At 44.2% G+C, this 14,483-nt stretch overlaps 2 protein-coding genes across 3 annotated transcripts in view; both read right to left on the bottom strand.

The window, feature by feature from the left end:
- Positions 1-5,407, bottom strand: part of arrb1 (arrestin, beta 1) — a 139,629-nt gene extending 134,222 nt beyond the window's left edge. For both annotated transcript variants that reach the window (XM_078544987.1, XM_078544988.1), the window contains exon 1: positions 5,201-5,407. In XM_078544987.1, the coding sequence (XP_078401113.1) occupies positions 5,201-5,220 (20 nt within the window). In that variant the 5' untranslated portion in view covers positions 5,221-5,407. The remainder of the gene's footprint in view (positions 1-5,200) is intronic.
- Positions 1-14,483, bottom strand: part of LOC144682565 (BTB/POZ domain-containing protein KCTD14-like) — a 1,380,231-nt gene that overhangs the window by 1,355,644 nt on the left and 10,104 nt on the right. The window lies entirely within an intron of this gene.

Genomic DNA, 14,483 nt, shown 5'->3' with positions numbered 1-14,483 from the left:
CCTCTGGCTGTTTTGCCAATTATCTTCAATCTGTGATCTCTGATCACTGACCCTCCCACTAGGATATCTCATACAATCCTGATTTTAATCGCTCTGCCCTTGAACTGTGTAGGCGCTAAGCTCTGGAATTCCCTCCCTAAACATCTCCAACTCTATGTCCTCCTTTAAGAAGCTTCTTAAAGCTCTAACCCTTTGACCAAGTTTTTGGTCACCTGTCCTATACTCAGTGTTGACTTTTCACCTGATTGCAGCCCTGTGAAGCATCTTGGGGATGTTTCACTACATTAATGGTGCTATATAAATGCAAGTTGTTTCAACATCCTAATCCCAAAAAAGAGGTCTTGTGGGTAGTGTCCCTACCTCTGGACCAATGGAAGTCCATGGTCACCAAGGCCCTCTTAGGGCATGGTACCTGAAGGAGGAGGAATCCAAACAAGAGATACTGCTCCAAATATGAAAAGACAGGGCTAGCGAGTGATTTGTAATAGAGATTTTTAAAGGTCTGAAAGGTTTTGATAGGGCAGGCACAGAGAGAATGTTCCTACTTGTGGGGAAGAGCAAAAATGGAAGGCACTAAGAAATTCGATCGGGAATTCAGGAGAAATGTCTTTACCCAGGGAGTGGTGAGAACGTGGGACTCGCTACCACAGGGAGTGGTTGAAGTGAATAGCGCAGACATATTTAAGAGAATCAGGTCAGGGTCCCTGTGCAGCCAACCTCCCCCACTGGAGCCTCAGTACAAACCCCTCACACACGTGTGGAAAGACACAAACAATGCTGCACGTCACCAAGGAAGGGCCCACTCGACAGGCTAATCACCTTAAACTTTGCTTAAACTCAGCAAAAGAGGAGGCTATTGCTTGGCTTCAGGGATTTGCATTCGCTAAATAAAAATAATAATAGTTTAAGAGGAAGCTGGATGAACATATGAGGGAGAAGGAGATAGAGGGTTGTGATGAAGGATTTAGATAAAAATTGGAGGTGGCTCAAGTGAAGCACAAATGCCAGCATGGACAGGCTGGGCCGAATGGCCTGCTTCTGTGCCATGAATCCTATGTAATGTAATGTAAGGCGTGTAATGCTACTATAATGTTAAACTTGGAGAAAACGCAGCAACATACAAGTTTGTCCAAGGCATCATGTTCCTTAGCTACAATGTTAGCAAGTAACCGATGCTAAGATTTGCCTTACTTCACCGATTTAAGAGTGGGGGGTTGTGGGGGGGCGGGGGAGGGAGGGGGGTGCGTGGTGGCTGCATGGGGGCAGCAGAGGGATATGCCAGCCAGGCTTCCTATACCTGATCACCAGCCGGTGAATATGGCAAGAGCAGTATATGCTGTAGGGCAGGCACCACATTGTCTAATCGCTGGCACTCAACATCCAGGCTGACACGCATGGAGATACCAGAGACTGTCAGAGCCCTTAGAATAGAATTACAATGAGAGATGTCAAAACAAGAGGAATAAATTGGGAGGGGTGGGGAGGAGAGAAAGAGAGAAAGAAAGAAAGAGAGAAAGCAGGAAAGAAAGCAGGAAGGAAAGAGAGAAAGAAAGAAAGGGAGAAAGAAAGAAAGAGAGAAAGGGAGAAAGAAAGAAAGAGAGAAAGAATAAAGAGAGAAAGAGAGCGAGAAAGGGAGAAATAAAGAGAGAAAGAAAAAAGAGAAAGAAAGAAAGAGAGAGAGAAAGAGACAAAGAGAGAAAGAAAGAGAGAAAGAGAAAAAGAGAGAGAAAGAAAAAAGAAAGAAAGAGAGAGAGAAAGAAAGAAAAGAAAGAGAGAGAAAGAAAGAAAGAAAGAGGAAAAGAAGAGAGAAAGAGAAAGAAAGAAAAAAGAGAGAGAGAAAGAAAGAAAGGGAGACAGAAAGAGAGCATAAGAGGAAGAAAGAATCCTAGAAGGGACAATGACGTCTATGTCAATAAAAATAAATGTTTAAAGGGAAGAAATCCATTGCCTTGTTTGAAAATCCCATTCCATTGCAGCAGGACTATTCATTCAACAGATGTTTCTTTATGTGGAGCAGATGGTTCCTGTGCATTTTGATCAACACATGACACTCTGCCAAGAATCGACGTCTTTGATCCAGGATTACGCAGGGGTGGGAATATCTCAGCTAGTTATTCAGTAAATGTAACAAAGGGAAGAAAAATTGGCTCCGATTGGTAATTGCCTCCACCTCAGCATTCCTGTTTGATCAACAACACTCTAAGCCAGCCTGAACTGGTGGCAGAATTCACAAAATATTTCCCACATGGCCCTTTATACGAGGCGTACCAACTGGTTGAATGATTCAGTCATCAAGCACAGAAAGAGGCCATTCAGCCCATTGTGCCTGTGCTGGCTCTTTGAAAGAGCAGTCCAATTAGTCCAACTTCCCCTGCTCTTGCCCCATAGCCCTGCAAATTTCCAATATAACCATGAGGACAGATTGCACAGTTTTGCCTTGTATTCTGTCAACTTTAGAAGATTAAGGGGTGGTCTAACTGAGATGTTAAAGGATGTGATTGGGTAGATAGAGAGAGAGAGACTATTTCACCTGGTGGGATCTTCCAGGACAAGGGGGCACAGAATTAAAATTAGAGCCATGCCATTCACGCGATGTCTGGGGGAAGCACTTCCTAGCACAAAGAGGAGTAGAAACCTAGAACTCACGCCCCCCAAAAAAGCTGTTGAGGCCAGGGCACAACTGGAAATTTCAAAACTGAAACTGATAGACTTGCTAGATAAGGGTATTAAGGGTTATGAAGCCCTTAAGGGAACAAGGACCAGGGTGTAAATAGTATGTTAATTATATTGTTAGGATTCACAGGTGAATTAATTAAGCATATATAAATAGGGGGCAGCTGGGACACTGGGTGTGGGAGGAGAGCTATGAGACTGAACAAAGTTAATAAGCTCTCCCAGTTAAAAAAAAAAGCTTTGTGTCTTGGTTTGGACTTCACCAACTGGCTTGTATTCTATTAGCATAGGAGGCACAGATTTCAAAGATTTCAAACCAAAGATGCAATGAGAATGTGAGGAAGAACTTTGCTACACGGCGAGTGGTAATGACCCGGAGGTCGCTGCCTACGAGGGTCATGGAAGCTGAGATGATGAATGATTTCAAAAGGGAATTGGGTGGGCGCTTGAAGGAAATAACCTTGCAGGGCTACAGGGATAGAGCAGGGGAATGGGACTGACTGGGTTTCTCCGCAGGGACTGGCAGGGATTTGATGGACCAAGTGGCCTCGTTCAATGCCACATATGGCTCTGTGACAAAGAAGGCGGATGGAGTTAAGATACACGTCAGCCATGATCTAAATGAATGGCGGAACTGGTTTGATGGCTGAATGGCCTCCTCCTTTTATGATGTTCCAATATGTCCCCAGAGCAAGTTAACACTTCAGACTGACTGTAACCGCTCTGTAATAAAAAAAACGTTAACTAATACTGATTTGCCCTCAAAGAAAACTCTCTGAGGATGGATGTCAACAGCCGGAGTAGAGACTTTTCAGTGGAAAATAGATCATGAAAGAAGACCATTCTGCCCATCCGTAACTGTGCCCACTCTTTGAAAGGACTAGCCAATTAGTTCCACTCCCCCTTTATCTCTCCCCATGGCCCTGCCTCTATTTTTTTAAAGTACTTTATCCAATTTTCTTTTAAAAGTTACCATTGAATCTGTTTCCACTGCCCTTTCAGGTTGTACATTCCAGATCACAGCAACTCGCCATTTTAAAAGTAATTCTCCTTGTCTTCCCTTCTGGCTCTTTTGCCGATTACGTTCAACCTGTGTCCCTCTGGTTACCGACCCTCCTTCCACGGGGAACAGTTTCTCCTTACTTAGTCTTATCAAAACCCTTCATTAAATTTCTTTCCCTCGAATAAATCTCCCTTTAGCTTTCCCTGCTTTAAGAAGAACAATCCCAACTTCTCCAGTTTCACCTCCCCGGCTCTCTCCCTACAACCCCACAAAACTTTTCCTTTTTAAGTATATATCCAGTTCCCTTTTGAGAGCTGCTGTTTGGACCTCCTCCTCTCTTTCAGGCAGCGCAGCCAAGAAACATTCTTCCTCTGGATGTCCCCGGAACTGTGGTCAGCCACCAGAGTGATGGCATTCTCGGTGATAAGAAGGGATTTTGCCTGTACTCTGCAGGGGAAATCCCAGAATATTACCAAGGCTCCGAGTGTTAGATTAGAAGGAAAGATGACATAAACCAGGCCTGTATTTCCTGCAGTGGGGAAGGTTAAGGCGTGATTTAATTGTGTTTTTTTTTTAAATATTGGAAGGAGTCGATAGAGGGAATCTCTTCCACTGGTGGGGCAAACTGGGGCAACGGGACCTTAAAACCAGTCCACTCAGGAGAAGTTAAGAAATATTCATTCGCGCAGGGGATAATGGACGTGTTGAACCATCTCCCCCAAAAAAGCAGCAGATGTTCGCTAGGCTAGGTTAATCACTTTAAATCTGAGATCAATAGATTTGTACTTCCCAAAGAATTTAAAGGTTTGGGGGCAAGGCTGGTTGATGGAGTTAGGACAGTTCAGACATGATCTCTTGAATGACGGAGCAGGTTAGAGGGGCTGAATGGCCTCCCCGTGTTCCTATGTTGGCCCCTTTAAGTTCCTGCCTTTGGTCAGAAGGTCTCAAGGGAGGAAGTGATTTGATTCATTTGGAATTTTTGGATTGGGAAATGCCGAAGTACAAAATGAGGGAGAAGAGCGAATGGGGAAGCGAGACAGACAAACCCACCTAGCCATTTAAGACTCAGGCTAATAGGAATCAAAAGGGGAGGGGGATTGCCTTTAAACAGTGCTCTGACTAATCCCCATTTATCCCCACCCCCCCACCCCCCACCCATCTCTGCAATAATCAATGCTTTAAGTTGAACCCAAGCACCAGTTAATCTCTTGAACACAGCGCACAATCCCACTTGAAGCCTTTTAAACAGCAGGAAACATTGCAATGGAGGCAGGAAGGGAATGTTACTATCATATGATAAATAAAACTCGAGAGCACCAGAGGGATTTGCCAACAACAGGCAGCAGTGATGCTGACTGAAAGAGTGCTTAAGATTCACAAAAAGCGACAGATAGTCAGTCTCTCTCTCCCAGTTCGTAGCCCCAGCCTCAGCACTGGACCTAGCCAGTGTATCCATTCCCTTGTTCAATCCACCACTTGCATTTCAAACATTTAAAACACACAAGAGATGGAAATCTCACAAACCTTGTGCCTTTGTCACTCATTATCCGACTGCCTTCCCTGTAGCAGACAGCACTCTGGAATGTCAGATGGGTGATTAGAACCCAGCCCTCGGAACCTACAGCTGAGATTGAATTCAGTCAGCCCTGCTTACTGCTGTCACCTCTCGCTCTCTCTCTCTCTCTCTGTCGGTTTTAATCCTGTCCACTCCCCTTTCTGCACAAATTCCTTTTTTTTTAACACAAGCACGTATCCCTCCCTCCCCCTTACCTACATCTGATATTAAATAGATAAATTTCTTTCTTGAAAGGTGAAAATCCCCAGATTGCTATTGCTCTGTTATACCGTCAGTCTTGATTGTACATAGGGGAGACATACACAAATACACACACACACACACATACACTCAGTCTCTCTACTCCTCACTCACACTCACACATATCCCCACGCCTAGCTCTGCTTAAAGCTGTACCACCTCGCTATCCCACAGACTGATTCTGGCAAACCCTTAACTCACTAACACTTTGCACTGCGGTCAGAAAAGGGTAAAGGGTTCAGTCCCGGCAACATCTGTAAGTTTAAAGCACAGGGACAGCCTCCCAATTAACATCTCATCCCCAGAAATCCCGGGATTGGGAGAGGGGCTGGGGAAAGGAAACTCATGATGGAATTGCGGAAAACAGACTGGGAATGGACAGATAGATAGAACAGAGAGACATAACGAGGCAGAATAGGGAGACAGCGGGTTATACTGGCCAGATACAGAGACACAGATAGACAATTGGTTATACTGGCTAGATACAGAGACACAGATAGACAATTGGTTATACTGGCTAGATACAGAGACACAGATAGACAATTGGTTATACTAGACAGATAGAGAGACACAGATAGACAATTGGTTATACTAAACAGATAGAGAGACACAGATAGACAATTGGTTATACCAGACAGATACAGAGACACAGATAGACAATTGGTTATACTAGACAGATAGAGAGACACAGATAGACAATTGGTTATACTAGACAGATAAAGAGACACAGATAGACAATTGGTTATACCAGACAGATACAGAGACACAGATAGACAATTGGTTATACTAGACAGATAGAGAGACACAGATAGACAATTGGTTATACTAGACAGATACAGAGACACAGATAGACAATTGGTTATACTAGACAGATAGAGAGACACAGATAGACAATTGGTTATACTAGACAGATAGAGAGACACAGATAGACAATTGATTATACTAGACAGATAGAGAGACAGAGATAGTCAACTGGTTATACTAGACAGATAGAGAGACACAGATAGACAATTGGTTATACCAGACAGATACAGAGACACAGATAGACAATTGGTTATACTGGCTAGATACAGAGACACAGATAGACAATTGGTTATACTAGACAGATAGAGAGACACAGATAGACAATTGGTTATACTAGACAGATACAGAGACACAGATAGACAATTGGTTATACTAGACAGATACAGAGACACAGATAGACAATTGGTTATACTAGACAGATACAGAGACACAGATAGACAATTGGTTATACTAGACAGATAGAGAGACACAGATAGACAATTGGTTATACTAGACAGATAGAGAGACACAGATAGACAATTGGTTATACTGGCCAGATACAGAGACACAGATAGACAATTGATTATACTAGACAGATAGAGAGACACAGATAGACAATTGGTTATACTAGACAGATAGAGAGACACAGATAGACAATTGGTTATACTAGACAGATAGAGAGACACAGATAGACAATTGGTTATACTAGACAGATAGAGAGACACAGATAGACAATTGGTTATACTAGACAGATACAGAGACACAGATAGACAATTGGTTATACTAGACAGATAGAGAGACACAGATAGACAATTGGTTATACTAGACAGATACAGAGATGGGGGAGAAGTAGATAAAACAGTTTAATATGGAAGAAGATGAATAAAATGGACAGCCAGTCACACCCACAGGAACAGTAACGATGTGGTCATTTTACTGGATTTATAATCTAGAGGCAGGAGCTCAAATCCCAATGTAGCTACTGTGGGATTTTGATATCAGTAATAAATCTAGGCCGGGGTTTACCTGGCCCACCAGCAGCAGGCATTGTCGCGGGTGTGACAGGAAAATTTGGAGAGCGGGTTCTCGCCCCCCCCCCACCCCGTGACAATGTCTGCTACCGGCACGAAAATCCCAGCACCGGAATAAAAAACTACCGCCATTAATTGTGGCCCGAAAGAGCGGGATTGTTATAAAAAAACCCACCTGGTTCACTAATGCCCTTTAGGGAAGGAAATCTGCCTTCCTTACCCGGTCTGGCCTACATGTGACTCCAGACCCACAGCAACGTGGTTGACTCTTAACTGCCCCCCTGAAATGGTCGAACAAGCCAAGGGCAATTAGGGATGGGCAATAAATATTGGCCTAGCCCACATGATGGCCACATCCTAAGCATGAATAAAAAAGGTACATTTCATAGATAACAAACACAATTATGTACATTTTGTTAGGACAGGTAGAATGATGCAGTGATCATATAACTGAACTATTAATCCTGAATTAAAGAATGTGATTCTTTAATTTCTTCTTTGGTTCATGGGACGTGGGCGTCTCTGGCTGCGCCAGCATTTATTGCTCATCTCTAATTGCCCCTTGAGAAGGTGGTGGTGAGCTGCCTTCTTGAGCCGCTGCAGTCCATGTGGTGTGGGTACATCCACAGTGCTGTTAGGGAGGGAGTTCCAGGATTTTGACCCAGCGACAGTGAAGGAACGGCGACATATTTCCAAGTCAGGTTGGTGTGTGGCTTGGAGAGGAATTTGCACGTAGTAGTGGTCCCATGTGTCAGGCTGCCCTTGTCCTTCTAGGTGGTAGAGGTTGAGAGTTTGGAAGGTGCTGTTGAAAAAGCCTTGGTGAGTTGCTGCAGTGCATCTTGCAGATATTACAGACTTCTGCTACTGTGCGTCGGTGTTGGAGGGAGTGAATATTTGTGGATTGGGTACCAATGAAGTAGGATGCTTTGTCCTGGATGGTGTTGAGCTTCTTGAGCGTTGTGGGAGCTGCACTCGCCTAGGCAACTGGAGATTATTCCCTCATGTCCCTGACTTGTGCCTTGTAGATGGTGGATAGGCTTTGGGGAGTCAGGAGGTGAGTTACTCGCCTCAGGGTTCCTAGCCTCTGACCTGCTCTTGTAGCCAAAGTATTTATATGGCAAGTCCAGTTCAGTTTCTGGTCAATGGTAACCCCCAATGTGTTTATGCTGGGCGATTCATCGATGGGTATGAAACTGAATGTCAAGGGGCGATGGTTAGAGTCTCTCTTGTTGGAGATGGTCATTGCCTGATACTTGTGTGGCACAAATGTTACTTGCCACTTGTCAGCCTAAGACTGGATATTGTCCAGGTCTTGTTGCATTTGGACATGGACTGCTTCAGTGTCTGAGGAGTTGTGAATGGTGCTGAACATTGTGCAATTGTCAGCAAACATCCCCACTTCTGACCATGTGATGGAGGGAAGGTCATTTATAAATCAGCTGAAGGTGGTTGGACTGAGGACACTACCCTGAGGAACTCCTGCAGTGATGTCCTGGAGCTGAGATGATTGGTCTCCAACAATCACAACCATCTTCCTTTGTCCTGACTCCAACCATCTCAAATGTGATCACTCAGACAATTTGAAATTAATTACTTTTATTAGAAAATCTAGGGTCAATAATTAATAAGTAACCATTAAATTGTCAGATTATCGTTGTATTCTAAGTGGTTCCTTTAGGGAAGAAAACCTTCCAAACCTTACCCAATCCCACAACCAGTCACTTGACTCTTAGCAGCTCTACCAAATTACTCTGTCGCATTAACCGAAGGTGGTCCACCACCATCTTCTCAGGGCAACTGATGATGCTGGGCCTTACAAGCAATGCTCACATCCTGAAAGTGAATAATTTTTAAAAATTCAATTTTCACAAACCCCTTGATGCCTTCTTAAATGTATTCAGTGACTTGGCCTCCACAGCCTCTATGGTAAAGAATTCCACAGGTTCACCACCCTCTGAGTGAAGAAGTTCCTCATCTCATTCCTAAATGGTCTACCCCGAATCCTGAGACTGTGACCCCTTGTTCTAGGCCCCCCCAGCCAGAGGAAACATCATCCCTGCATCCAGTCTGTCCAGCCCTGTCAGAATTCTATATGTTTCAATGAGACCCCCTTTCATTCTTCCAAACTCCAGTGAATACAGAGCTCTGAAGAAGAGTCATACGGACTCGAAATGTTAACTCTTTTTTTTCCTCTCCTCAGATGCAGTTAGACCTACTGAGTTTTTCCAGCATTTTCTGTTTTTGTTCTAGTAAGTACAGGCCTAGTCAGCCCAATCTCTCCTCATATAACAGTCCTGCCATCCCAGGAATCAGTCTGGTAAACCTTCGCTGCACTCCCTCTATGGCAAGTATATCTTTTCTTAGGTAAGGAGACCAAAACTGCACACAATACTCCAAGTGTGGTCTCACCATGGCCCTGTACAGCTGCAGTAAGGCACCCTTGCTCCTGTACTCAAGTCCTCTTGCAATGAAGGCCAACTTACATAAGGGATTGGATAATTATTTTAAAATGAAAAATAAATTGAAGGGCTAGATGGAATGGGGGAGGGTTCTGGGACTAATTGGACAACCCTTTCAAAGAGCCAGCATTGGCTGGATGGACTGAATGGCCTCCTATTGTGTGGTTTGATTCTAATTCTGCCCATGTCCAGGTTTATGCACACTGGGCACTGGGCTAGAAGATTGAGGCACAGATACTAATGATAGAACACCAATATCACCATCCTGGGTAGAGTGAGTGAATGGAGCACAATGGTGCTGGTCTGAGACTTCTTGTTCTGAATGACTTAACTACATTCTGATTTTACACAGCTTTTTTTATTTATTCTTTCATTGGACGTGGGCGTCACTGGCAAGGCCAGCCTTTGTTGCCCATCCCTATTGCCCTTGAACGGAATGGCTTGCTAGGCCATTTCAGAGGGCGGTTAAGAATCAACATGTGGGTCTGGCGAGACATAACAAGAGTCACATTGGGTTTGAAACATTAACTCTGTCTCTCTCTTCAGGCCTGTTGAGTTTTTCCAACACTTTCTGTAGTTGTTTTCTTCAGCAGGGTATGAAGGATCAAGGCTTGTATTCTGCTCAGTCAATTCTTCAAGTTCTTCAAGAGCTGTGCAACAACACTGCCACCATGTTATGTTCCATTTCTACTTCGGCATAAAAGTACCAATCATACACAAGGATTGGTGAAGCAATAATTGGGTTCTTTATCTGTAAATAGTCTTATCTTCAAATAATATTCACTGAGAGGCTGTGAGGCACATTGTGTGACCTCGACCACTGCTGCTTGCAGACTGACTATAAGTCATGGGTCAAATACATCACATCCTGTTGAGGCATATAATGATTGACAGTAGCATAAGAAATGTCCCCTTAAAGGTGCATGTCATCATATCACAACAGGAATGCAGGGTGACTTTATATTCATTCACAGAATGTGAGTGTCACTGGCAAGGCCAGCATTTATTGTCCATCCCTAGTTACCCTTGAGAAGGTGGTGGTGAGTCACTGTCCTGAACCGCTGCAGTGCATGTGGTGTAGGTGCACCCACAGTGCTGTTAGGGAGGGAGTTCCAGGATTTTGACTCAGTGTCGGTAAAGAACGGCGATATATTTCCAAGTCAGGATGTTGTGTGACTTGGGGTGCTCCCCACTGAGCCACAGCTGACACTTGACTTTGAAACATACAGTTGGATGGAGCGGAATCCGGGACTGTGATTGGGGAAAATCTAAGGTGGGTGAGAGTCAGACATCTGGAAAGAGTAGAGTATCAAAGCAAAGAAATACAGCAACCCTGACGTGGGAATAAACTCCAGGAAGGAGCCAAAATCATCAGTACAGGAGAACAAGTGAGGGTTGAAACTTTTAGAGAGCAAAACTGTGGGAATTAAAATGACAAATATCTGGATGGATATTACAAAATACAGACTGTTCAGTCACTGAGAAGTGAAACATAATTTTAATTAATTTAACAAAAGTACAAAGCATGAGCTTTAATGTTGAAAGAACTAAAGTATCTTTACAAGGAATAAATTCTTCATCATCTCTAGAGCATGTAAACAATATGTTAATCTAGCAGGTATTAAGACGAGCAGATACTGCGTACAATCAGAAACCCGCAGTCTCCATGAATCCCTTAGTTTTGAAAAGAGTTCAAACCATCAGTTCGAGGTGTTGGGTGAGCTTTAATTCAGGAACATTAACCACAGGTATTATGGGATATGAGGCAAAGGCGGGTCTATAGAGTTAGGTCACAGGTCAGTCATGATCTCGCTGATTGATGGAACAGGCTTGAGAGGGGCTGAATGGCCTCCCCCTGTGCATATGTTTCTATTAGTTAATTTTCAAGCCATTCTTAAAATCACCTTTCATCGTTATTCCGCTACAGTGATTGTTTGTTGCAGAGAATTCCACATTCTGAAGATAACTGGAGTCGGTATTCCTGGTCCCGGGGCCTTTTGACCCACTGGTTAATCATGTGTAGTAACATTGGGGTGGGGAGATTGGATTGGGGTGGGGAGAATAGGAAAACTAGGAGGCAAACCTGCTCATTTCTCTGACATTCCAGTCACCTAATGACTCCAGAGCCATGATCAGGAACATTTGCCTCATTTTTCTCCTTGATGTTCAAGCCAGAGGGATTGTATGGTCTCCTGTTGTGGTCTGACAACAGTCACTGGATAGTTCAACAGAGGCAGGTCATCAGCCATCAATATTCATACCAGCAAGAGGGTGAGTGAATGAAAGTAATAGATCCTCTGGGTAGAATAGGTATAGTGGCCTTTGAAAGAGTTATCCAGACATTAGCATTCATTTCACAATGTCTGTACAAAGTCAAGAAAGGAAGACTTGCATTTATATAGCGCTTTTCAGAACCATCGGGTATCACAATGCGCTCTACAGCCAACTAAACATTTCTTTGAAGTGTACTCATTGTTGTAGTGGAGGAAGTGCAGCAGCCAATTTGTGCACAGCAAGCTCCCACAAACAGCAATGTGATAATGTCCAAATAATTAGGTTTTCTGTAATGTTGATTGAGGGGTAAATATTGACCAGGACATCAGGGATAACACCCCGGCTCTTTCACATCCACCCGAGCAGGTAGATGGGGACCTCGGTTTACCATCTCATCTGAAATAAGTCACCTCAACCGTGCAGCACTCCCACAGTGCAATGGAACGTCAGCCTTGATTTTTGTACTCAAGACTTGCAGGGAGACTCAAACCGGGAACCCTGTGATTCAGAGACAAAGTGCAACCAACTGAGCCATGCTTGACACACCAAGCCCCGAGTGTGGGACACACAGAAGATACCAAGGCCTTGGAGAGAGGGCAGAGATTTACTTAGAGTTACCGGGTGTTTCAGTTCATGTAGAGAGACTGGAGAGGTTGGGATTGTTCTCCTTGGAGCAGGGAAGGTTACATGGCGATTGCATAGAGGTGTTCAAAATCCTGAAGGGCTTTACCAGAGTAAATGAAGTGAAACTGCTTCTGCTGGTATGGGTAACCAGAGAGACATAGATTGAAGAGAATTGGTGGAAATAGATTCAATCACAGACAATGACTTTTGGTTATTATGTTGCTCCAAGGTGAGATGAAACACATAGTAGGTATATAATGAAAATGAGAGCGGGGAGGCAACAGTACCAACAGGCTTGTGTTATGCATGCACCGGGAAGAGATAAGACTATTCACTCATTTGGCAGTGGAAAGTCCAGAGTGTAATAAAGATATCAAAAGAGTATGCATGCCAAATGGTATAATCCATGATTGATACAAACACAGTAGGAGCTCATTCTGCCTATCATGCCTATACTAGCTCTTTGAAATATCTATCCAATTAATCCCACTCCTCCACTCTTTCCCCATAGCCCTATAACTTCTTTCCTCTTCCAAGTGTTGAAAAATTCCACCATCTGCCCTGGTGGCTTTCACATCGGAAATGGCGGAATTTTTCAATAGGCTTCTCATTCCAGATTTTTAATGATGACCATGTAACTATCATCGATTGTGTCATAAAAACCCATCTCCTTCCTTTAGTGAAGGAAATCTACCGTCCTTGCCCGGTCTGGCCTACATGTGACTCCAGATTCACAGCAATGTTTTATTTTTATTCATTCATAGGATGTGGGCATCGCTGGCTGGCTAGGCCACATTTACTGCCCATCCCCGATTGCCTTGTTCAGAGGGCACTTTTAAGAGTCAACCACTTTGCTGTGGGTCTGGAGTCACATGTAGGCCAGGCCAGGTAAGGACGGCAGATTTCCTTCCCTAAAGGGCATTAGTGAACCAGATGGGTTTTTACAACAATCGACAGTGGTTTCATGTCATCATTAGACTTTTAATTCCAGATTTTTATTGGCCGTGGCCAGATTCGAACCCAGGTCCCCAGAGCATCACCCTGGGTCTCTGGATTACCATTGACCAGAAGTTGAACTGGACCAGCCATATAAGAGCAGGTCAGAGTAACTCGCCTCCTGACTCCCCAAAGCCTGTCCACCATCTACAAGGCATGTGATGGAATACTCTCCACTTGCCTGGATGAGTGCAGCTCCCACAACACCGAAGAAGCTGGACACTGTCCAGGATAAAGTAGTCCGCTTGATTGGCACCACATCCACAAACATTCACTCCCTCCACCACCAACGTACAGTAGCAGCAGTGTGTTCCATCTACAAGATGCACTGCAGGAATTCACCAAGGCTGCTTCAGGCAGCACCTTCCAAACCCACAACTGCTTCCATCTAGAAGGACAAGGGCAGCAGACACATGGGAACACCGCCACCTGGAAGTTCCCCTCCAAGTCACTCACCATCCTGACTTGGAAATATATCGCCGTTCCTTCACTGTCGCTGGGTCAAAATCCTGGAACTCCCTAACAGCACTGTGGGTGTACCTACACCACATGGACTGCAGCGGTTCAAGAAGGCAGCTCACCACCACCTTCTCAAGGGCAATTAGAGATGAGCAATAAATGCTGGCCCAAGCCAGCGATACCCCAAATCCCGTGAATGAATAAAAAGAAAAGCAAGTCTCACTAATGAGGATCCTGACACTACTGGATTTTTGCCAACACGTTTCTGGTTCACTAATGTCCTTTAGGGAAGGGAATCTGCTGTCCTCACCTGGTCTGGACTACATGTGACTCCAGACCCACCGAAACATGGCTGACTCTTAACT

Source organism: Cetorhinus maximus, chromosome 7 (assembly GCF_964194155.1).
Source record: "Cetorhinus maximus chromosome 7, sCetMax3.hap1.1, whole genome shotgun sequence".
NCBI lineage: Eukaryota > Metazoa > Chordata > Chondrichthyes > Lamniformes > Cetorhinidae > Cetorhinus > Cetorhinus maximus.
The sequence above is the reverse complement of the archived record's forward strand: the minus strand, read 5'-3'. Positions and strand labels throughout refer to the sequence as shown.